The following is a 26,076-nucleotide window of genomic DNA, read 5'->3' as shown; positions in this document are numbered from 1 at the left end:
CATGTGTTTTTGTTGCCATCATTTGATTTTGCTTCTCATGAGTGCCGGTGCCCAAAGCTGTCCTCAGAAGCCTGCTGCACTCACTTATTACCAAGGGCTTGTAGTTTTCAGTCCACCGCTTGCCTTTTTATTCCACTACCAGAAACCCACCTCCCAAATTTGACTCTTGAAGGATCCTGTTTTCTACTATTGAGTGATTTTTCCATCTTTCTCTTCTTTTTTCTTTCTACTTTTTGAGTTTTCCCTCATTTGTTATCTGGAAATGTCTGATGCAGTAAAATAAGTGCAGGTCCCCAAAAATGAGTGCCAGTGGCCCCCACCGGCAACCACCAGCTCAAATTAGGCACTGCAATTAATTTGTTCTTTTTTGGTGTCAATCATATTTGTGGAATATGTGTCAATATATACATAGCGGTCATCATTTTACTTCCATCATAAAAGCAGCAGGCAATAAAACATTAAGGGCTTGATTATGACTTTGGTGGTGTGGTGCCGGATCCTTCCCGCTGCCGCATCGTCACAGCCATGGTCAGGCCGCACGCCAGATTAGGAGTTTCCTCCTGTCTGGCAGGCTTGATTTTGGAGTTCCACAGCTGTGCCTCTAAAATTAGGAAATGCAATGGGAACGTCAAAAACAGTTCCTGCACTGCACAGACTGGAAAGTCCATGTCTTGCCGGAGCTGTGGTGCATGCACACAGGGCAGCACATGTTGTGCCCCCTTGCATGCAGCCGAGGGTATAGAAACGCAAGGGGGCCTTGTAGGTACCCCTTTGGCTCCTCTCGGCCAGGGTTTCATGGAGGAGGACCCGCCACTAAAACCATGAGGGAAAGCAAACTCCTAATATGTTTGGAGGCACTGTGCCAGTCATGTCATATTGATGCCCCGTGACCGCCGTAATATTGCCAGGGAATGGCGGTTCCCTGGCGGCACCAGTGGGACAATATCAGTCCAACTGCCCTAATTGTGTTAGGACAGGCGGGTGACGGCCACCACCGCACCTCCATGAGTCTAGCGGTCCTTGGATCCCCAGATTTGTAATTAAGCCCTTGCTGTGTTTCCTTGCTCACAATAATATTATACAGTTTCTAGATTCAGTATTCATAAAATCACTGTGACAAGAGATTGCAATTGAATGAGACATTTACTTTTTAGGAGTTAATGTGTGGATTTCAAAGAAAACCTTTTGTCTGATTCCCCACAAAGCCAATGAAAAAACGATAACGAAAAAGACACTAAACATATTGAGCGCTAATTTGTTATATTTTAATTCATGGTGTTATAGGAATTTCTGGTTTTTAAAGCTACCATGCAGGAAATCTCGCTCTTTGTCATGGTTGTCACGATTAGGCTGCACTCCCATTCACACCAAACACATACACATACCCCTCCTACACTAGCCCCTTTAGTATATTCACGTGTGAATGGAATATGAGTGCAGAATAATGGCATACCCGCTTACTACCTGGGGGTAGACAACAACACCGAGATGCCACCATTCCTGACTATCGGGAAGACCTGTGCTGGGGCGGAGCCTGAGTATTTAAATTACTCCTCAGTAAGTGGGCAGGTGCTTGTCAAACTGCCAAGACACTGTTCAAGTGTTGCCTAATTAGTACCTTCCTGGCAAATTTGGACTTTGTGTTCTCACGGAAGAGTAGCCTGAAGATTTCCTGGCTGCACGCTCTCCCATCTTCTGCCTTCAGCGTGTGCGGCTCCTAGAGCCCAGTTGCTCTGTGCTCAGTTTGCGCCTTCCTGAAAACTTCAACTTCTGCCCGCATTTCCCTGATGCCGGCTTCTGGGTCAAAACAGTAAGTCTTCCGCTAGCTGGTGGACGGAGTGGACCTAGACAAAGACCACACGTTCACCCGCAAGAAGTGCTGCGGTGCTGTACGCGCTTCTTCAACACCGCACTTGTCGAGCTCGCACACACGGAGTGCTGCACTGCGAGCAAGTGCATTTTTATTTATCGTATAGTATACTATTGACGCATTTTGCCAGCACGGAGTGTTGCGGTGCAGCTCTATCCTCAGCCCTATATTCATCACGTTAGTAAGCATGGAGAGCTGCGATGCTGAACGCTTACCCTTTATCAAGGGGGCAGTTATTTCAGAGAACCATTGAGGGACAGGAACTGGAATTAAACAAGCGGGATTGCCTCCTTCAGCCACTTTCTCCTGTGGAGTAAGAGGAGGAGCAGGAATACTACACTGAAAAGCGCCAGCCCGGTCTTGCCTGTTCCATGTTATAGCTTGCTCATCCCTTGGCTGTGTCACAACCTTTCCTCTGGAGTAGGTTACTCCTTATTTGCCTGCTGGTTGCCTGATTTGATTTAGTGTGATACCATTTCTGCTGCTATCCCTTCCCTGCAAGGCTCAGTGGAGTGGAATACATGTGAGGTACGAGTATCGGTACATGAAAATTATGTATACTGCTTACGCATAGGCTTATTGCATGTTAATTCACCCTTCTGATTTCTCTCTCTCTCTAACACAGGGTCTCCTACTACAAGGTGTACTTCGTAGTAAGAAATAAGGACCAGAAAGGCCTTCTCGTGGCGATCCATGATGGTTTATTGTTGTATCCATTTCCCCTTTCCTCTGTGTGCAGTCTTGCAGGGGAGTTATTGCCTCATCCTTCTGTGAGTCGTCGCAGGGGGAGTGGGGACAACTATCATCGCCCCTGCTGGTTTTGTTCACGAAGGTTAGTGGCTTGTGTTGTCTGCTAACCTGACACTCTTTCATTATAAGCCTTTCTTGCCAGGGGTGGGCACGAAGGTCTGCTTGAATACTTAACAGTTGTAACAAAATAAGTGAGAGGGTCCTCGTCAGGGAGGCCACAGCAGCTTGCACCTCCCATTGCCACTACCAGCACTCCTACAAGTGTGACATTTCAGACTGTTTGAAGCCCCCAAATCTATAAGAATGGCTTGTGCAGCAGGTATGAGACTAATGTATATTGAATTAACAAAGAACAGTTGTTCTGCTCCTCTCTAAACTGCACAAACAGCACCCCCATGTGGCAGTTGTGTTGACAATTAAGAGTTGGTGCTGAGTATTGAAAAGCACTGGCTCGAGTTGAGCGCTGGGCTTACATTTCCCCCAATACACTCATCTGCTACTGCTAACTATTTTTGTGTACTGGCTTGACAGTGTAGCTGTTACCCGATAATTATGTAAGCATCATTGGAGAGGAGCATTGGCTCCTCCCACATGTTGGGAGCCAATATTATATGCATTGATTGGGCAGAAGTTGTGTGCTTCCACAAAAAAGTGCTTGCCTTCCATGCAGATTTAAGTACTTTGTTTATCCACTGCCTAAGCTTGAACCTTTAGGGGCACACATATACCACTGGAATGCTTTAGATCAGTGGTTCCCAAACTGGGGTCCGTGGACCCCCATGGGCCCGTGACACATTCCCAGGGGGTTCGCAGGCAGCAGTTTTAAAAGCACTGCAAAGTTTATTGTATAAACAGCAGGTTTCTGGCAACAATAAAAGTGTCAAGATAACCCTGGTGATTAATGTACTTCCTGGAGAGAGAGGGGAGTTTTCTTCAGGGACAGCTTTGAGTCATCTAAGGTAGTGCAGTGGGTGAATATGCCTGCTGCAAAGAACGTGTACCATTCAAAAACAATATTTTCTGTGCATAGCTCAGTGGTTAACTGCTTTTGTCATTGAGATCCTGTTGGCACTGTGAAGTTCATGAGTTACAATCGTAATCTAGTATAGTGTGCTATGAACTGCCATCAAAGAGCTGCATGCAAACTGCATGGTACAAGTTAATACGTTATGTTTTTTTCCCAGTCTTTTATTCTCCTGATGCTTCTAAAAAAGGTTTGTTTGGGTATAAATACATTTTTATTTTACAAGTCCATGCTAAACACTGTGTTATGTTCTGAATCCTGAGTACTTCTCCAGATCAAGCACTATTAGGGAAAGCCTACCAGTATGTATGACGTGTGAATCATACACCTTGAAGTCCTCTTTACCTTATGTAACATTCTCTATACACTGATTTACACATGTATGATTCTTTGTTTCTTTAAGTATTTGGTGAAAAACGCTATAACACCCTACACTGGTGTGAGAGGTGCTATACAAATGAAATACACTTGGCAGAGGGGCTATGGAGAGATAAGAGGCACAGTTAGAGGGTAATAGTGAGGGAATCATTTAAGAGCCCCAACAAAGATTGTCATATCCTGGTGGATAGTAAGGTCATAATTTACTATACTCTGAAAGCTAATACAATTCAATATAGAATGACAAATGTGTTGTAAAATGTACCATTTTACCCTGATGTTCTTGGGAGGAGGGGCCCCATAAAGCCCCCTTTGTAGTGGTCAGGCTCACTCACTGCACTTGGTGTGCACCGTATGGGGACTGGTCTGACAACATTTGCCGGGCTGCTTTGGGTTTCCAGTCTGGCCACGTCAGGAGTAGGAGCCTCATACCACAAAATAAAACCTAACATTGAAAAGTTAGTCGCCAAGATGCAGCACCAACCTTCCCATTAAAATGTTGTGATTTTTGCAAATTTCTTTCAATATAAAATCTTCGATTTTTGAGTATTTGAGTATTTGTTCGGTGTGCACTTCTTTGTGTATTTAGTTTGCGGCTGACTGTGTAAATATTTGAAATTTAAATGGTGCAAATTGCTTGGGGGTCCCCAGCTTCCAGTAGTGACTCAATGGGGGTCCTTATGAGTCAACAGTTTGGGAACCACTGCTTTAGATAATATTGGAATGTCTTAGATAACTAGATCATTTATGTTGTTTTTCTCTGGCAGGAGCTCAGATAGGAGAAAGGTAGTCATTAAATTACATGGATTTTTAGGCCTGGCTTGACAGTGCAACTGTCAACTGACCGTTTAAGCTATTCTACAGTTCTCTGCTTCCACCCAAATAAATGTCTATCCCCATGCTATTTAATTGTAGCTTGATGTTACCGTATACATTCATTTAAAGCCAGACCTATTGGTTTTGCAATTGTTTATTTTGCTTTCATCTACATAATTGTGGCCCTGGTATTAACATTTTGATGGCACGTTCTTCTATTAAAGGTTTTGTAGTAGATTTTACAGGATGACAGCTTTCACATCAAAACTCATAAGGGGAGATCTGGGGAACAGGCGGGGGAGCCCCACACCCCAACGACTAGGATGGGACAAAAGGGGGTGGGCAAGCCAAACTTTGTTCTTGTGTAAACATAAGAAGCACCACTTGGTTGTTCAAATTTGAGACATTCGATGGGCTGATACAAGCACAAATGGACAGACCTGGGAGACAATGTCTAAAGCCAGCAGGCAACAGTATGCAATAGCAGAGAGTGGCTATCCAAAAAATTCCCTTTCTTGTATATTTATGTATGTGTATGTTGTAAATGTTTGGCGTGTGTTGCGTGATGACAATAGCTCTTCACAGACTAATAAAGCTGTCTTCAAGCAAGACCTAAAAAAAGAAATATTAAACAGCAAGTGATGAATTTGTGTTAGCAGACACTTTTATGTTATTATTTGCTGTTATTTTCTTTCAAGATGTTTGAACAGGAAAAATATATTGAGAAGCAAAGATGGTTATACTGAGAAGCCAGGCTCTTTGATTCAATTACTGCAGCATCGACACGCTTGACACTCAAGAGTGGGTCTGCTTTTGTACCTCGTTTGTGCTGTCTATGAAGCACTGGACGTCACTGGCATTCTTTGACTGGCATGCTGGCACTTACCTGCACGGCTACTACCGACAGCACTTCCACGGAGATCCGGTTGAACTCATCGAAGCAGCCCCAGGCGCCAGTCTGCGACAGCCCTTTGTAAATGTTCCCGCATGACTGAAACAGGATAATGAAAACCACATTAAATCAACACAAAATTATCTAAGCAGCTGTCAACAGCTATTTTAGAGAATCAGAACATTTTCCATTAATATGGGAACTTCACATGCGTATGCTAATGAAAGCAGAAATAAAAGAGAAACAAAGTCCACAGGAACTCACAATGGCAGCAAATGAAAAACGTACAGTGTTTGCTTGTGTTTTCAAGCCTTGTTATAATGGTTTCCAGATACACTGTAAGGACATAAACGCAACAAACTGAGGGGCACAGCGGCAATCTTATCCAGGTTTTGTGCTGGGATAAAATGTTCAACTGAATCAAACTCTGCCAAAAGACCAAAGACAGTCAACAATGAATGATACCGTGAAGCGCGAAGCCACTGATAGCATACAAAACAACCATCTGACTAAATGGTAGGAGTAATGCTGATGTCTCACAGGCACAGTCCAGGAGTGCCCATTAAAGGAAATGACAAAACAAGTACACCAACTCAGTCAAATTTCCAGGCCTGGTATGTTGGAAAAACATGCCAGGCCTAGAAATTTGACTGAATAAATTACTAGAGATCAGTTGAAATCTATATGAAACAGTCACAAAACAACAGTTACATTTCTTTATGAAATATAATAAATATAAATAATTAACCCTCTAATTCAAAAAGTCCATAATTATTCAAATTAATTCACAACAGAAGATAATAAAAATGGGAGACTAATTCTTCACAAACCAAACACTAAGATGACAAATCCTAATAAAACAAAGTTTCAGTAAGATGTAACAATTTATATACATACTGGACATGTAACAATGTATCTACGTACTGGACCACCTAAATAAACATCTGAAAGAGACTATTAGTTATGTATTCCTTACCTTAGAATTTCCCACAGGCGTCAGACTGGATCCGGAATTTCTTTTCCGTAGCAGTACACTTGAGTGTCGGTAGGTGGCGTCAAACGACTCTGCATCCGTCGTCGGCGTCGTGAACGCCGGGATGACGTTGCGGTATCTACTTGTACGCCGCCCCAGCGCTTTGATGTCAGTTCTTTCTTTTTACGTGCCAGCCAGCGCAGATCTGGAGAGAGCATTACCCTAGTCACTTTTTGGCTAAATGTTTTTTCCACATTTTGTCAACTTCTTTTCAAGTCGTTTGACTCCTTGTGCACAGGGTTGTCACATCATTGGACCAGCTTCAGGCCTTGTGGTTCCTGCCACAAGCTGATGTCGGTGATGGACCCACACCTAGTGTGCCTCTGGTGTCTGGAGCATGACCACGACCCAAAGTAGTGCTCCGACTGTCGGGCCATGGCCCGAAGTCTTTGCGGTTGCTGTCCCAAAAGCTTCTGGAGGCCCGGCAGTCAGCTTCACGCCGCTCAAGGACCCGGTGAGAGGGAAGTCGTGGGACCGGTTGTGCAGCCATCCCCACAACTCCTCGTTGAAGGCTTCGTCTTCGGGTAAGTCGAAGCAAAAGAAGAAGGCAAAGAAGCACCGTCGCTCTCCACCTTCTCCCTGTCCATCATCAGATGAGACGCAGGTTGAAGATGGTCGTCGTCCTTCAGCTCCATCCGCGGAGCCTGCTGGGTCGGCTCTGATTTTCCCCACTTCCCGGGAGACGGAGCGACCCCTGCCCAACTTTGTACATTTTACGAAGCTCTCCACTCAATATTTGGGCAGCCCAACTCCACCGGCACGCCTTCAGGCCCCGTGGACTCGGTTGGGGGTTCTTCAGTCCCGGCGCCACAGCTCCCCAAAGGATCCAGGCCTGGATCCAGATCAGCGCTGGCCAACCTGACTACACCTCCTCCGGCACCAAATCTATTGACTACACCGCTGCCGCCTCAGACGCAGGTCAGTTCCCCAGCCGGCATCGACCCCAGCCTCCCCCTTGACCTAGATAGTGAGCCTGTCAATGCGGGTGCCAGCGTCAATCTGCACTTTTGTGCCAATTTTCTATCCTGGCGCTCCCTAGCATCCTGAGTGGTAGCCAGGAGAGGGTGAGGAGGACTGGGAGGGGTCTGGTGACCCTCTTGCAGACCAACTCCAAGATCCAGACTGGAAAGAGGAGTTGGGTGATGCCAGTGGTCTGGACATCTCCCTTGACCTTGGCATGCTTTCTCCCCCTACCGTGGCTATGGAGGAGGGAGCTTACTACGCAGTGGTGTTGTGTAGGGTGGCTGAGGCCTTGGGCCTTGAGCTTCCTACGGTGGCAGTCAGGACTAACCTCCTGACTGAGGGGCATCAGCCAGCAGCAGCCTCTTCGCAGCCCCTACTGCCATTCAATGAGGCCCTCATGGACATCCTTCTGGTCACTTGGTCCAAGCCCAGCACAGGGGCTCCTGTGGATAGGATGATTGCCCGGTGCGACCGCCCAGCTCCCGGCAACCCCATTTTCCTCTCCCAACATCCTACCCCTGAGAGCTTGGTAGTCCAAGCCTCTAGTTCCAAAGGCTTGTTCCCTACTGCTCCCCCAGATAGGGAATCCAAGAAGCTGGAACACCTTGGGAAGAAGATGTTTTCTTCCGCCTGCTTAGGACTGCAGCTGGTGAACATTGCATGTCTCTTGGGCTGTTACACCCAATCCGTGTGGGATATGGTTAAGCAGGTGCTGGCACAGTGAACGGTGGAGGCCCAGCCCACACTCTCACATGCAGTTGGCGAAGGGAGACAAGCAGCAAAGTTTGCCATTCGCTGTGGGCTGGTGACGGCCGACTCGCTAAGCAGGACTATTTCAACTTCAGTAGCCCTGAGACGCTACACCTGGCTGAAATCCACTGGCTTCTTGAGTGATGTGCAATCTACACTTTTGGACATGCCCTGTGATGGTCGTTGCTTGTTTGGCGACAAGGCAGACCATGTGCTTGCAAGGATTCTAAGGCTACGGCCAGGTCCTTGGGCCTCGCGACTACATCTTGCCTCATGCAGTCTGAGGCAGTCTGTCATGTGCCCCTTTCGTGTCTACTCAGACTCTGCGCGGCCGGGAACATGGGACAGGCCAGTCCACCAGTGCTCCCTCTGCAGCAGCCTCCAAACTCTCCTAGTCCAACCTTTCAGGGCCACCAGTTACCAGTGGGCGCAGGATCTGCTATCAGCTCCCCGCTGGCAAACCATCATGTCGGACAGGTGAGTTTTGCAGATAGTCTAAAGGGGCCACTCCCACCCCTTCGAGACTACCCCTCCACCCATGCCACCACAATTCCATTGCATGTTGAAGATCACTTGGCCCTTCTCCGCCAGGAAGTTATGGCTTTATTGGCCAAGTGAGCTATCAAGCAAGATCTTACCTCAGAAGTAGGTTGTGGTTGTTATTCCCACTACTTTCTGGTGCCGAAGAAGGGAATCCTATTTTGGATCTCAGGAATGTCAACAGGGTCTATCTTCCTTCAACCCTGGAGACCGGATGGTGGCGTTGGACTTGCAGAATGCTTATTTTCACATACCCGTCCTGCCTGCCCACCGGCGCTACCTATGGTTCACGGTATGCCACAAGTATTTTCAGTTTACTGTACTCCCCTTTGGCCTTACCAGTGCCCCTCCGGTGCTCCTGCAAAGTGATGGGGGTGTTATCGCAGCTCATCTGCGCAGATCAGGGGTTCCAGTTTTCCCCTATCTCGACGACTGGCTGTTGAAGGTGGGTTCGCCCCAGAATGTCGTCTTCCACCTCCAGACTATGGCAGACCTTCTGCATTCGCTGGGGTTCACAATCAATGTGCCGAAGTCCCACCTGATTCCCTCTCAGAAGCTCCTCTTCATCAGAGCGGTTTTGGATACAGCGCAGTTTCAGGCTTATCCTCCTGAACAGCGAGTCTGGATATTCGGGCTATGAATCCGATGTTTCAGCCTCTGTCCCGGGTTTCGGTGAGAATGACCCTGAGGCTATTGGACCTCATGGCCTCCTGCATCCTGCTGGTAGATCATGCCAGGTGGCACATGCGGGCTCTGCAGTGGGACCTGAAGCCATCATCAGAGGATTCTGCAGTGGTGGCTATCGAACCAGGATTGGGTCGATGGCATATCCCTTTCCCTTCTCCAACCAAAGTTCACAGTGGTGACAGATGCGTCACTCCTGGGATGGGATGGCCACATGGGGGAGGCAGAGATCAGAGGTCTATGGTCTCTGGCGGAGTCCGAGCTCCACATCAACCTTCAGGAGCTCCGGGCGATCTGTCTTGCACTGAAAGCATTCCTTCCTTCTGTCAAGGGAAGAGTAGTGCAGGTGTTCAAGAACAACACCACCGCCATATGGTACTGCAACAAACAGGGCGGGCTGGGGTCGCGAACCCTATGTCAAGAGGGTCTTCGCCTCTAGAGATGGCTGGAACATCACGGCATGTGCCTGGTAGTTCAATACCTGGCAGGTTCACTGAATGCCAAGGACAAACTCAGCTGTCGGTGCATGGTGGATCACGAATGGCGTCTTCACTCGGAGGTGGTGCAAGGACGCTTTCAGCAGCGGGATGAACCTCGGTTAGATCTGTAGGCCAACGAAGAGAAAGCGCAATGTCAGCAATTCTGCCCATTGGAATATCCAGGGCGGTACTCGCTCGTCGATGCTTTTCATCGAGAGTGGAGTTGGGGTCTTCTATATGCTTTTCAGCCTATACCCGAAGTGCTGAAGAAGATCAAGCGCGACCAGGCCCAAGTCATTCTTTTGGCTCCGGTTTGGGCACAAATACTCTGGCATCCGGGCTCTTGTACATGGCCATCGATCCTCCGCTCAGACAGCCTCTTCAGGAGGATCTTCTGTTGCAGCAGCAAGGGACGGTCCTCAATCTGTACCCCCACCTCCTGTCGAGATTGAACGGCAACAGTTGACAGCTTTTGACCTTCCTCCCAAAGTCTGTAATGTCATTTTGGCAGCCAGGCGTCCCTCCACTAAAATGGTATACTCCTGCAGATGGAACACATTTGTGGCATGGTGCACAGCAAATGCTGTGGATCCCCTTTCTGCCCCTCTTTCAGAGGATCTCCTCTTTCTTCTTTCTTTGGCCCAGCAGGGATCTTCTCTGGGTACCCTTAAAGGCTATCTTTAGTCTGGTTTGTCCTTCCTTCGCGTTCCAGATCAACCTTCGCTTTTCAAGTCCCCTATTGTAAATAGGTTTCTAAAGGGCATTACTCATCTCTTTACTCCTATTCCTTTTGTAATGCCCCAATGGGACTTGAATCTGGCTCTGACTTACTGATATGTGCTTCCTTAGAGCCCTTACATAATTGCCCTCTCAGACTTTTAACTCTGAAAACTGCCTTTCTGATTGCCATCACCTCTGCTCGTAGGGTGAGTGAGCTTCAGGCTCTTTCTTCTAAGCCTTCTTTCCTTGCTGTTAATACGGACAAGATTGTTCTTAGAACTTGGCCTTCTTTTCTCCCCAAAGTGGTTACCGCTTTCCATATAGGACAGACCATCACTTTGCCCACCTTTTTCCTGCCCCCTCATTATTCTAACGAGGAAGAAAGACTTCACCGCCTGGGTCCAAACCGTGCGATATCCTTTTATTTGGATCTGGCTAAGTGTGCACCAAAAAAAGTCAGGCCATGCAGAAATGGACCATCTCTAGGTGGGTCGTTCTTTGCATCAAAATATGCTATTCCTTGGCAAAGAAGGAACCTCCAGTAGGATTGCGCGCCCATTCCACCACGGCGACAGCAGCCACTACTGCTTTGGGACACAGGTTCCCACTCAATGACATCTGCCAGGCAGCCACGTGGGCATCGCTGCACATGTTCACTAGACATTATTGCCTGGATACCCAAGTCAGGAGAGATGGCTTCTTTGGCCGTTTGGTTCTCCCATAATTCCCGGTGTGAACTTGGTTGCCAGACCCATCTCCGGGGATGGTATTGCTGGGGTATCTATGCTAAAGTAAGGAATCCATAACTCATTGTCTATTTCAGATGAACAAGTTACTTACCTTTGGTAACGATATATCTGTAAGAGACATAAATTAGTTATGGATTTCTTACCGCCCACCCATCCTCCCCGTTCTGCAAACTGACTTCCAGCTAAAGGGACTCCCTTTCATGGCCCTATTTTTATGGACCAGTGGTCAGTGTCTTGCAAGGCTCTGCACTTCTGGCGTGGAATGTCGCGTAAAGAACTGACGTCAGTGTGCAAGGGCGGCGTCTAAGTAGATACTGCGACGTCATTGTGGCTATCTTGACGAGGGACGCAGAGTCAACCAACGTAACCTACCGAAGTGCAAGGGTACTGCTATGAAAAAATGTCTCCAGATCCAGTCTGACTCCTGCGGGTAATTGTAAGGTAGGGATCCATAACTAATGTAAGTCTCTTACAGATATATTGTTACCGAAGGAAAGTAACTTGTTCTGCAGGTCCAATCTAAGGGGAAACACACACATCAGCAGGTCAGAGGGTGCTTAAACACACCACTGCTTCAGGCCTGTGTTAAGGTATACAACAATCAGATACCGACTACTTTATTGCTAGCTTCATTCTCACCCATGCTCCAGAATATTAGAGAATGGCCCTTAACAAATTTGGTGAGATTTCCCAAGCAGGTGATATGCCCTCAAGGAAAGTATCCTCCATGCCATTAAAGGTCAGCCTATAATGGATGACACAGGTGTATAGAGGCTTCTTGGGGGTCTGGACTGATTGGTGCATCAATAGTGAGACTGCCAATACATTATCAATTGTTCCACATGGAGCATAGAAACATGTCTTTAAAAAACACAAGCACTGGCAAAGCCAATAGGTCCACCTATGAGGGCTATTGGCTTTGGCAATGTTTTGCAGCCATGCTGTACTGTAACATGGATGTTTTGCAGTGTAAATTACAATTTAATATAACAAAACACTATGACACAGCCAGGGCTAATACATTTTTTTTAACAGTTTATTAGCGCTGGATGCATCATAGTCCTTTTTTATTATTAGCCATGCTGCTATACAGCACAGCTACAAATCATTGTCAAAGTCGGCAATGTCCGTGCTGAACAGCATGAAAAAATAGGCAGAGCCAATAATCTTAAAGGTGATACCTATTGGCTTTGTCAATTGCTTGCTAGAACTCAGCACAACACCGCTATGATTCTGAGGAAATCAGTTAATCTCCCCATCAGTGAAAAAGCAAAAAAGTATGACATTTGGCAAAACATTTTTTTACATAAATAAAGCAATTGCACCCATGTCTCAGCGAAAATACATTTGGAAGCAGTTATCATCTGCTGTCACAATAAAAGCAGATAACATCTGCTGTCACAACAAAACATCCATTTCAAAGGCGACAAGGGCTTCTTTGAAGTTGGTGTGGCATACTAAAACTTAAATGGCAAGAGCTTCAACAAACACGACAGGGAAGAAGAAAAAATAAAAGTAGTACTTCAACGACATTACGATTAGCGGAAGGACAGCAGTCAAGCTGAAACAATCAGTAATTAGTCCATGCCCCAGCAGAGGAAGCAAGGCCAACCGGAACTGACCAATGGGAGTGTAAGATACGCAAAGACGTTAGGCTTAAGGGCTCTGGACAATCAGCCTATAAAAAAGGAATTTCCCAGCCATTGCTGCACCAAAGTTAGAGTCCGACATAAGCAATGCCAAAATTAGACTGAGACAGATCACATTAGTAACTTCTGTAATGTTTTGACAAGGGATCGAAGCTATATAAAGACGTTCAATATGCAAGACCTAACTTGCACCTTCCACAGTATTAGGAACATGGGTGGAATATACGTTGTACTGAGAAAAACTGTTCTGGTCTGTATAACCACCCACTCCTATTCTGCATGGCCTCTCTAAATTTTTTCTGCAGATGATTACCTGCCCCTTTTTCGAACAAATGATCTTTAGGCAGTGTGAAGTTGATTGTTGTCCAGTCTAAGCTAGACTTCTTTCAGAAGAGTTTAGGCATTAGTTATTTGTGTCCCACTCTGATTCTCTGGCCACAGCAGAAACAGTAGGCAAATTAAAGGATGTACATCTTTGAGGAGCTGGGAAACTGAAGACCTAGTGGCCGATTAGGATGGCGGGTGGACTTTCGTTCGCCCGCCACCCTAGTGGAGCTGGGACTAGCCGCCAGTGATGCAGCGGTCCCGCACCTGCAATTAGGATGCCACCATGGCGGTGGCATCCTCTATGTCAGCATTGTGGCGAGCGGTGCTCACAGAACCGCCCGCCACAATGCTGGGAATGCACTGTGTGCATTGTCATGCACAAGGTGACAGGCACCGCGCTGTGCCTGCCACCTTGTCCATGACAATGTAGGGGGTACCATAGGTACCCCCATGCGTATCCCCTACCTCCTCAATAACCTGGAGGCCCACAACTGCCCCAACAGCAAAATCTGCATGCCTTTCCGTGGCGGCATCACCGCCACGGAAAGGCTGCTTTCCGCACCCATGCTTATATGGATGGCGGTGTCTAGTAGACACCGTGTAGTATCCTGCATATATATTGTAAGGTGTTTTGCCACCCCTGCTCAGCCAGTGCCTGTGCTCTGACTCATTAGAATGTTAGAATCTGATGATGCCTCGGAATGTTGGCAGTGACAGTTGGTCATGGGCTGAGCAGCTGACAGGCAGCTCCCGGTGAGCTCTGATCGACTACATATCTACATGATGTTATGAACTTTACTACTTGTTATCTACCTGAATATAACATCCTGTATTACATTCTTTCTGAGTGGACCTTCATCACTACACACCACCACCATATCTAGCCCCTTTTCCGCCCGGTCGACTTGTCGGTGGACAGTTTTTCTGTCTGCCACGGTCTCCCCCGCCATACTAATATGGCGGGGGAAATGGGTGGCGGGCAGCGTAGGGATGATTGCCACTGCCATGCGGGTGGTGGCGATCCACCATACATCGTAATCAGCCCCTGGTATTAGTAGTCATTTTCCTAAAGTCTTGGGACATCGTCTCCAAAGTTTGTCCTTCTATTCCTCCTTAATTATGGTTAAGTAAAACAAGACAGATGATTGGAAAGTTACATTAAATGGGGCACTGCAAGCCCAAGCAAGATAAACATTTGAATGCTAGGGTATCCAGGAATATTTATTACATGAAGAATATTTTGTATTGAGTTTAAGAGTGCATTTTTGTTTAATGCCAGGTCAAGTTTGCTGGACTTCTTGTATCTAGTGTGGACTTAGCTGTTTTTTCTTGAAAAGATTTGCGGTGGAGAATGCAATTGTTGCACCAGTTTTACATGCCATAGAGGGTCTGGGTCGGATTAGTTAGAAAATCACTGACGTGAGATGGTCCACTAAATTAATACAATAATTGGAGTTTAATATATTTGTCAGCAGGCATTCCAATGGCACTCAGTTTGGGTTCAGTTTCAATAGTGTAGAATGTTTGCTTTCATTTATTGGGTTCTAGTTTTGACAAAAAGAGTTATGGAAATATAGCACCAGACTCATCCATTGGTTTAGAAGGTTAAATTGAGGGGAATGGAGACTGAGGAAGATCAGGTATCAATGAACACTGGCTATTCAGACTTAGTGCAAGTAAAGAAATTGACTTTAATATATCCTACGAGCACTCACTAGTGGGCTCTACCGTCCATCAAATGCCCGCTCCAGAGTTTAACAAGGGAGTGGGTCTTTAATGGCTGGTAGAGCCCGCTACGGAGGGCTCTAAGGCTATTATAACATTCTGCCCCTAGAGGGCAGAGTGTTCTAATTTGTAAAAATGAAGGCCTCTTGGAGCCTAAGGGGGTTTAAATCTCGGGCTCTGAGAGGCTCCCAGAGGCCTTTGTTCACAGCAACAGCTGTGAAATGAAACAAACATTGGAATGTTGCTCTACAGGCTTCTACTATCTAGTAGAACCCTGGAACACTCCATTGTACTCAATGGAGTGCTCAACATTCCAATGTTCTAATAGTGTTTACAGAAGCTGAATCAACTTTGGAGGCAATCAGGGTGGTAAACGCTCCCAAAAGAAGCAATCACTCTTACCAAATGAACAGAAAACAAAGTTAGATCCCCTTAGTCAAGGAATAGGGATAGGTAGCTCTTTTACATGTTTCCTAAGTTCTATAGACTGGTACACCCTATTTGAATGGGGCTTTTAGTTTTCCTTAACCACACATATTTTAAATCCTTTTATTTTTTTATTTCCTTCTCCGTTGTGACACTTTTCTTCTTATGTTTTGTCTTGTTAGGTAAACTTGCTTTTGACTTTTAAGTTTTCAAGACCTGCTTAAGTTCTTGAGGTATGGGAGAGTAAACAGATATTAAGAATATTGAACAGTAGGGCCAAGTTGCAGGTCTCATATAACTAAGGCTTATATGCAATTTTTCTAACGGTAGTATAGAGTAGGAGTTCTTGTTGACTATGGCTTATCCTTTGGTGCTATGTGAGCAAAACAGGTGTTCAACAGATGGGTGGGGGCAAACTCAGGCAGTGAGTGCAAACAAAGTAAACATATACCATTCTAATACTACCCTGTGTTGCCTCTCCATAGTCTGCCCAATTGCCAATGGACTACAAGATGCAAAAGAGAAAGTCAAAAGGAGTTTGAACTAATAAAGGAAATAATCAAATTAGTCATAATAAATGAATCTGCATTTATAGTTTTTTAGGTTATTTTACAAATATCGAAAGAGAAATGAACGAAAAGAGATAAATGCATTATTTTTATAATTCATATGAAATGTGGACTTTTCATGGCAGCCATTTTTTGTTGTTGTTCAAAAGCATAAGGGTTTTGGACACCTGTGTATTTTATGCAACGGCAGTGTCATATTTATTAGTTAACACTCTTCTTGACATCTGAGTGAATTTGTCATGCAAAGGAGATTTATTTTTTCAGTTCAACCTATTTGACTTTTAGCTTCTGATATAATCCATATATAATCCAACATTCCTAACCTACAATGCAAAGAAATCACTCTATCAGCTTAACAATAATAGAGGACATACCTGCAACAGGCAGATATAGCATGGACATCAGAGCTGTCTGTGAGCTACAGACACATCGCTTTCCATATGTAATTTTTAGCCGTATAGACATCACAGATTGACACTAATAGATTTAAAGGCAACAGCCGTACCCTACCTTAGATTTGATCCAAAAACTTTGTCAACTATCACCATGCCAAGTTAAACAAAGGTAATGCCTAAGTATCCTGTTATCACATGCCTTGGTGCTGTCAAGCAGTGAGTATGAAGGCAAAACCAATGCAAGACGGGAACTTCATGAAAGGAATCATATTATGGGGAAAACAATTGCTTGAAAATTCCATTTGCGCTCCATGCACACCGTAAACGAAGCACCACTTTAGTTGGGTAAAGGATACATGAAACAAGATCTGAGCTTGTAATGGTTTAAAGGGGAATGAACTCTTCAGCACCTCTGACCCTGGTGAAGGTTTATCTTCTTAAGTTGCTATGGCAGCTCCCAGATCACATTACTTTTATCACTGGTCTCTACCTGTTATAGGTAAATAATTTACAAAGTGACTAGTGCAGGAAGCTGACTCTTTATATAATGTACCAAAATGAGTTACACTCTGTAAAGAATCGAGGCACACCCCAATTGATTTACAGAAGCACAAGTGACAACCCAAATGTTCTCTTTTGTGGTAGTGTGGGTGAGCAGTTAGGTTTATCGAAGGGTAGTGCTAAGCATGTGTTGTACTACCAGAGGCAATAAATGCGACACACACTCAAGAATAAATCTGAGACCAATTTAAAAAAAGAAGTAATTTTTATGTATATTTTGATACCAAGAACTTTGCTAGCAAGTATTTTTTTAAATACTGAATTTTGCGGGCAAGTAAAACTGTTACTTTAAATGCGTCTTTATGCACAATGCTTTCTATGGGAGAAAGGGCACAGGTAGCAAACAGGTATTTTATGGGCAGTTTCTGGGGGTCTGTTTTGGGACTTAGGGTCTTGGGGGGCCAGGGTCCAATGTACCACCAGCAGTTTCTTGTTACCTGCTCTGGGGCGTCCGGGTGTAGAGGTGCTGGTCGGTTGGGGAGCTGTGTGTGCTACACTAGTAAAGAGAAGCAGGGCCACATAGAAACAGGCTGCAGAGTGGGATTTGGGGACAAGTCTGTGAGCTCCCAATGGGGAGCTCAGGTCACAAGAGCCTGGGGCACAATGGAGCACAGTTGGTTTGTCGTTACCCTGGCTGGGGCACTTGTGTGCAGAGCATAAAGGTTGACTGGGCTCGGTGGACCCTTGAACCTTGCGGCTGTCTGTCTCACCGGTTGAGGGTGCAAAAATCAGGACTGCTCGGCTACTCTGGGAGTGGGTCTCTGTGGTGCTGATGTCCGTCATTGGCTGCTCAGTCTTGGTACAGTAGGAGTCCAGATTGAACTCTCACAGGCTTTGCTTGCTTCAAAAGGGAACACTCCTCCTGACTAGCTAATTTTCCTGCCTCTCCTGGTGCCAAATAGGCCCTGGCAGTAGGTGGCATTTCCCCTGTCTGGGGGAGCCTGGGGTCGCATATCAAAGGTGGAATGGAGCTTTGAAGCCTCTTACCTGGATATGCTGATCACTTAGCCCTCCTGCTTGGAAGTGGTGACAACACCTCTGGACGGAGCAGGCATTGTTTCGGCTCCCAGAGAGCAGAAACCTTTATTAGGTGGAAGGCCAGCCCACTAGTAGTGACCAGGTTTTCAGGGGACACCTCTAAGGTGCCCTCTGGCTGAATGCAATAATAAATCCATCTCTGGATTCAATGTGGTTACATTAATTGGAGATGTTTCATACCAAACATCTCTAGTTTCAGTGAAGCCCTCGTGTAGCTGAAGAACTCATAAACTCCAGTATCCATACATGTACTCAAAATAGCTTCCCTGCTCACTTTTAATATCCAAGAAGTGACTTAGATATCACAGGTCTACACATGTAGTGTAGTGCACCCTTCCTTAGGACTATAAGGACTGCTGTAGGGGTGACCTAACTATACTGCATGCAGTGTCTGCAGGTATGGCTTAGAGGTGGTATGCCATGTCATGTCTTCACGTTTCTGGGTACCTTGGCATGCAGCCTGCAATGTCAGTCTGCATGTGGGTGCTGACGAGTCCCTTAGGGTGGCAAAATACATGCTGCAGCCCTTAGAGATCCTCTTTAGCCTCCTTCCCCATAGTACCAGGGGTACCATTTACTAGAGACTTACAAGGGGTACTACAGTTATTGCCTATTTGTGGAACAATTGTACAGTTTTAGGGAAAGACATCCAGCACTGGGGACCTGAATACCAGGAACCAAGTGCACTTCTTTCAAAAATGCATCAGATACCAGGCAAAAAGTGCAGGTGACCATGTCAAATAGGAGCACTTATCGACAACTAGGCAGCTGGTTCTATAAAAATACCAACTTTCAAGTTTACAAACTAATGTACGCAAAACAACCCACCACAGGCTGGCATTTTCTATCGGCAGCCATTCTAGCGTCCAATTTCCCGCACCTCAGATCTCTATAGAACATTAAACACATTCCATTCTGTGACATTACAGCCCAGCTAACACGGAAAACAAGGACAGCACACTAGATAACAATAGAAATACCCCTTTTACTCAATGTCAATAGACAAAATAAAACAAAACATACTATTCAATAACATGATATACAATAAATTCAGTAAAAATAAAAAGTGATTTAATGCACTGACTATCCAGACTACACAGCATTCTTCTGCACAGATCTGTGTGGCCTCAAAAACTAATACAATTGTTTAGTCCATGTTGTAAAACACATCTGGAAACAAGTAATCCAATAAAGGTTACATACAATCTTTGAAATGACTTTCAAGCAGACAAGTATGGGTGGAGGTGCCTATCCTGATAAAACTCCATTGTCTTCCTTTGCCTGCCCTCACCATCGTAAAACCAAGTTGCAAGGACATTCCAACCAGCCTCCACTCTCCTTATCTTGCCGACATGTTTACTATCTCTGGTGGCTCTCGGCACACCAACAGCCAGACACCATCAGGCTGCATTCTAAGCAATGTAAAAAAGAAAGCAAGGCAGCACACATTTTTCATCTATGTTCCGAGGATCTAGAACAACATCCTTGTATCCATCAGGACCACCCCAACATTACTTCAATTTAGGGAAGAGATACAGAACACTACATCACAATGTACAGAGTCCAAAAACCACCAATTCTCCTGTCACTCGTTGACTCTATGCCTATCTTTGACCCTTTACAGCACTCTCCTGTCTTTTGACTAGGTTTCACTTTAGAAAAACAACTTACATACATACATATCTACATGTTAATGAACAGGTACAACTCAAAAGTTTTGCATGACAATAAATAAAACATACTCACTTTAAAGTAGATATACCAGCTTTTGTTGAGGTACTGAGAGTCAACAAGAATAAAGGATACTTTTTAACTTTCAAACATGTCTACATAGTTAATTCAAGACTGAGAATGGTGCAATAAAAATGCTGACCAGTGAACCGAGATAGGGCCCCAACTAGAGATGTTTAAGGGCTTGCGTTGCCTTGTATGACACAAAGGCAACATAAGATTTATGTTAGACGGGACCTGGAGGGTCGGCCGAGGACAGGGGGAGAGGTCTCCGGGGAGAGCCGTCTCCAGCGATCGTACAGACAAGTAACTTCCCCCCCACAGATGGATACCACACAAAGATAAGATTTAACGATCTTTATAAGCAATTCTGAAGTACGGTAGAATGGTACAAGGAGGTCTGGACTCAGGGGTCCCCTCGTTTCTAGTCTCTTGGAGGGAAAAGGGGGTAGCGGGACAGTCTTGTTACCAATCTGGTAGGTGCGATGAGATGATGGGTAGCTCACAATCCTCGAGCTCGGTGTTGTAGGCAGACGGGCCGCGGCAGCGCCAGCAGGTCCCGATGAGATCGAAGGCAGCAACGGTCCGCGGCAGCGCCAGCAGGTCCCGACGAAGATGGTAGTTACAACGAGCCGCGGCAGCGCCAGCAGGTCCCGACGAGGATGAAGGTTGCAGAAGGCCGCGGCAGCGCCAGCGGGCAGGACGACAGTTCACAAGGCAGGGCTGCGGCAGCGCCAGCAGTCCGTCAAGGATGAGTTCTTCACGGTGTCTCTCGACTCCAGGATACAACTGCCTTCCTGCTCTGGAGCTGCCCCAGTTATAGGTCTGGCGCCCTTTGATGTCCGGACCCTCGCACTTGGAGGTCGGGAGGTCCGGGATGAGGGAGTCCAGACACCCAGCAGGGGGGTGGAGCCAGCGCTCGGGGAGGCTGGGGGCGATCGGCACCTGGCGGGGGAGAGCCATCGACACTCCTTTCTCCCATTGACCTGCCAAGTGGTCCGATCACCTCCTGGGTGGATGGTGGTGCCGGGATGTCGGGGCCTGGCCAGGCCCAGGGTTAGGGTCGAGCTGAGGCCACGCGGCCTCGTGGTGCAGTGTCCAAGATGGCGGCTGGGCCCGGGCAATGGTGCTGGTGGGTGCCCAGGCCGGTGATATGAAGATGTTCGGGGGCAGGTGTCCCGTGTGGGACGGGTTACGGGTGGCTTCTGAGGGTGGCTTCTGTAGAGTCGGTGTCCTGGCTCTGTCGTGCGGGGAGGGAGCGAGCCCCCTTCTGGGGCCTGTCCAACATGCGTCCCCCCCAGCTGAAGGCGGGGAGAGTCACCCATCCTCTTGGGGACTCTCTCCGTCGAGGCGGAAAAAGCGTGACAGGCCATCCGCATTGGCATGATCTTGACCAGGGCGATGCTCCACAGTGAAGTCCATCCCTTGCAGGGAGATGGACCATCGCAGTAGTTTGGGATTCTCCCCCCGCATCTGCATTAACCACTGCAGGGGGCGATGGTCTGTTTGTACCCGGAAGTGAGTACCGAAGAGGTAGGGCCGGAGTTTCTTGAGTGCCGACACCACGGCGAAGGGCTCCCGCTCGATGGTACTCCAGCGCTGTTCTCGGGCCAGTAGGCGCCGGCTGATGAAGGCCACTGGCTGGTCGATCCCTTCGGAGTTAAGCTGTGAGAGGACAGCCCCAATGCCATGGTCCGAGGCGTCCGTCTGGACTATAAACTCACGGCTGTAGTCGGGGGCCTGGAGCACCGGGGCGGTGCACATGGCGGCCTTCAGCTTCTCGAAGGCCGCTTGACAGTCGGGGGTCCAGTTGACCGTTTTGGGTTGCTTCTTGGAGGTGAGTTCCGTGAGGGGCCCCACAATGCTGCCGTAGTCCTTCACAAACCTCCGGTAGTACCCCGTGAGCCCCAATAAGGCTCGTACCTCAGTTTGAGTGACGGGGGCTGCCAGGACTGGATGGCAGCGATCTTGAGTTGGAGAGGGGCCACCAGACCGCTCCCCACTTGGTGTCCAAGGTAGGTCACTGACCCTTGGCCGATTTGGCATTTGCTGGCCTTGATGGTGAGGCCAGCCCGCTGAAGGGCCTGTAGGACCGCTCTGAGGCGGCAGAGGTGGTCTGACCAGTGGCGGCTGTATACTGCGATATCGTCCAGGTAGGCAGCGCTGAAGTCTTCGAGGCCTGCCAATACCTGGTTCACAAGTCTTTGAAAAGTGGCTGGAGCGTTCTTCATGCCGAAGGGCATCACAGTGAACTGGTAGTGCCCATCCGGGGTTGAGAAAGCGGATCGTTCTTGGGCCCTGGGGGTGAGGCCGATCTGCCAGTAGCCCGCTGTCAGGTCGAAAATGCTTAGGTAGCGGGCCGCCCCCATGCGGTCGATCAGTTCATCTGCTCGGGGGATAGGATGAGCGTCGGTTCGGGTGACAGCGTTCAGACCCCGATAGTCAACGCAGAACCGGAGCTCGGGGGTAGTGCCCGGGGCGGCCGCCTTGGGTACCAGTACGACCGGGCTGGCCCAGGGGCTGTCTGAGGGCTCGATGACCCCGAGTGCGAGCATTTTTGTGACCTCTTCGTGGATGCAGGCTCGTACCCGGTCCGGAACTCGATAGGCCCAGTGACGGATAGGGGGGCTGTCCCCCGTATCCACGTCGTGAAGGCACCAGGGGGTGACCCCGGGGGTGAGGGAAAATAGGTCCGCAAATTGCAACAGGAGGGCCCGACAGCCTTGGCGCTGCTCCGGGGTCAGGGCATCGGAGAGTCGGACCCCATCCACGGATCCATCTCCCTCCCGGGTCCTCAGCAGGTCAGGGAGGGGCTCGGAGTCTTCTTCCACCCCACTGTCTGTGGCCATCAGGAGGCTGAGTTCCGAGCGCACAAAGTGTGGTTTGAGTCTGTTGGCGTGGAGGACCCGGAGGGGGTTTCGGGGGGACTCCATGTCGATGAGATAGGTGACAGGGCCCTTGCGTTCGACCACCTTGAAGGGTCCTGTCCATTTATCTTGCAAGGCACAAGGTTCGGTGGGGGACATCACCCACACCTGCTGTCCAGGTTCGAACTCAATGGAGGAGGCATGCTGATCGTACCATTTCTTCATGTCCTCCTGACTGGCCTCTAGGTTGGCTTTAGCGATCTCCCTGAATCGCCTGGTCTGGTTGCGGAGGGTCAGGAGGTACTTGTAGACATCCGGAGGGGTTTTCAGGGGGGCCATCTCCCATTCCTCTTTCACTAGGCTGAGGGGTCCCCGGACAGGGTGCCCGTACAGGAGCTCGAAAGGGCTGAAGCCGAGGGACTTCTGGGGGACTTCTCTGTAGGCGAAGAGGAGGCACGGTAGTAGTACGTCCCACTGGCGGCGTAGGGGCTCCTCCAGCCCCATAATCATTCCCTTGAGGGTGCGGTTGAACCGCTCGACCAGTCCGTTTCCTTGCGGGTGATAGGGGGTTGTGAAACGGTAGGTGACCCCGCACTGCTGCCAGAGGGATTTCATGTACTTTGAAATAAAGTTCGTGCCCCGGTCACTGACGACCTCTCGGGGGAAGCCCACTCGCGAGAAGATCTCCATCAAGGCCCGTCCTACTACTGGTGCTGTCACTGTTCGGAGGGGGATGGCCTCAGGATAATGGGTGGCGTGGTCCACCAGGACCAGGATGAAGCGGTGCCCTTGTGCTGTCCGGGGGTCCAGGGGCCCCACAATGTCTATTCCCACCCGTTCGAACAGGGTGGTGACAACGGGGAATGGCTGCAGGGGGGCCTTGAGTTTTCGGCCGCTCTTGCCGCTGGCCTGGCAGGTGGGGCAGGCCCGGCAGTGGTTGGAAACGTCATTTCGCATCTTGGACCAGTAAAAGTGTGTCACCAGGCGGTTGTAGGTTTTATCTTGCCCCAGGTGCCCAGCCAGAGGGACATCGTGGGCCAAGTTTAGGAGGAAGTCTCTGAAACGGAGGGGTACCACCAATACCCGACTGGCCCCCAATTCTGCAATTCTCTGCTCGCTGTACAATAGGTCGTTGTCCCAGTAGATCCAGTGCGCCCCGGCGGTGTCTCCCGCGCTCTGGGCGAGGGCTTGCTGTCGGAGTCCCTCGAGGGAGGGACAGGTCTTTTGCTCCTGCCGAAATTGTTCTTGGGTGGGCCCCCCCTCGTGACGCCACTGAGCCAGGTCTGGAAGGTCCTGAGGCTGAGCGGGCTCCTCCGGGGCTTGTTCTGGGGGGTCAGGGCGGCCGGCGTCTTCCTCTGGAGCGATCGGGGGAGGAGGTGCTGGCCATTCGGGCTCTTCTGGCCTGGGGATGGCACGGGCAGCCATGGACCGGGTGGTTACGCACGCCCAGTCGGGGAGGCCCAACATCCCCAGGTGTTCTCTCCTTTCAACGGCCGCCCACGGGGAGCTCTCGAGATCGTTCCCCAGGAGGCAGTCCACGGGGGCATCATCGCGGACAGTCACTTTCAGCATGCCGGACACTCCTCCCCACTCGAAGGGAACACAGGCCATCCGACATAGGCTCTCGGAATTGTCGGCTGATCGGACAGGGCAAAGGACGTTTGGCAGGATTTGTTCCGGGGTCACCAGGTGACAGCGGACGGCCGTCACACTGGCCCCTGTGTCACGCAGGGCTTCTGCCTTGCGTCCATTTATGTTCACCCACTGGCTATATTTTCTGGTGTTTGCAGGTAGGGGGACCCGCGGGACCATGTCTCTTCCCCCTAGGCAAGCCAGGACCATGGCGGCAGGTTCCCACTCAGGCTGTTCTTGCTCGTATTCTTCCTGTTCTTCGGAAGCTTGTTCTTCTCCTAGGGCGGCGGCCACGACCTGGCGGGGCCGGGAGTCTGGTTCTTGGGGCAGTTTGGGTCGTTGGCGTAGTGTCCGACCCGCTGGCACCGATGGCACGTCACATTGGCTCGGAACCCTGGGCGCATCGGAGTGTTCCCCCGCCCAGCCGGGGGCGGGGTGTTGTTGACGGGAGCTGTTGGGGCGGCATCTTTACCCCGGCCCTGGCCTCCTCCTCCTCCTCGGGGACGATGGTGACCTTGGTTGTTTCGGTTCTGCTCGGTTGGCCCACTCCGGCCCACTCGGGTGCTCTCCCAACGGTCAGCCTCAGCGGCGAGCTGCCGAGGGTCAGTCAGTTTACTGTCGAGGAGGTGCTGCCTGAGCTCGACGAAGCAGTTGTTGGAGAGGTGCTCCCATACAATGAGATTGAAGAGTTGCTCGTAGGTAGTGACTCGGCTGCCCTTGATCCACCCTTCGAAGGCTCTGCTAAAATAGTTCACATATTCCACCCAAGTTGTACCCGGGATCCGGGTGCAATCGCGGAACCTCTGGCGGTACATCTCGGGTGTGAGTCCATATCTAGTGAGGAGGGCGGCCTTCATGTGGTCATAGGACGTCATTTGATGGTCCGGGAGCTGTAGCAGGGCATCGCAGCCTTCATTGACGAACCTCCCCCACAGACCGGCTCCCCAGTCACTTCGATCGATCCGGTGGGAGGTCATGGCGATCTCATAGGCCTTGAACCACTGTTGTATGTCGTCGTTCCGATAATATTCTCGGACGACGTCCTTGGGAATGTGGACTTTTTGTTCCGTAGTGCCCGGGGTGCGCGGTTGCTCGGGCACCCCTAGTTCTTTGTTTTGTTTTCGTAGTTCAATTTCAGCTAGCTTGCGCTCGTGTTCGTACGCCAATCTCTTTTCTTCGAGTTCTCTTTGTCTTTGCTTTTCTTCCCGCTCTTCTCGGAGCCGTAAGTGTTCCAAGTTCAGTTTCTGCTCAGCTAGTTTTAGCTCTCCGTCCAACTTGAGCCATGCCAACTCTAACTCGTGGAGTCTGGTTTTGTCTCTTTCTTGGATCTCTTCCTGTGAGAGACCCGCTCTTCGTTCTTCGGGAGAAGTGGTGTTGGTCTCTGATACTTCGACGTTTTGGTCCCGGTGTCTGACGGCCCCGGTTTCCGCCCAAGACTCTATGGCGTGCTTGAAGTCGTCTTTCGTGCTCAGACCGGTGGTAGCAATGCCTAGTTCTATACAGAACTG

General features: G+C 48.8%; 1 protein-coding gene across 1 annotated transcript in view; it reads right to left on the bottom strand.

The window, feature by feature from the left end:
• Window positions 1–26,076, bottom strand: part of DNAH9 (dynein axonemal heavy chain 9) — a 1,435,662-nt gene that overhangs the window by 918,130 nt on the left and 491,456 nt on the right. Inside the window, exon 28 of the mRNA XM_086930591.1 lies at window positions 5,725–5,829. Within this exon, the coding sequence (XP_086786717.1) occupies window positions 5,725–5,829 (105 nt within the window). The remainder of the gene's footprint in view (window positions 1–5,724; window positions 5,830–26,076) is intronic.

The sequence above is a fragment of the Lissotriton vulgaris genome, chromosome 7 (genome assembly GCF_964263255.1).
Source record: "Lissotriton vulgaris chromosome 7, aLisVul1.2, whole genome shotgun sequence".
Taxonomy (NCBI): domain Eukaryota; kingdom Metazoa; phylum Chordata; class Amphibia; order Caudata; family Salamandridae; genus Lissotriton; species Lissotriton vulgaris.
Note: the sequence above shows the minus strand (reverse complement) of the source record. Positions and strands in the feature narration are given on the sequence as shown.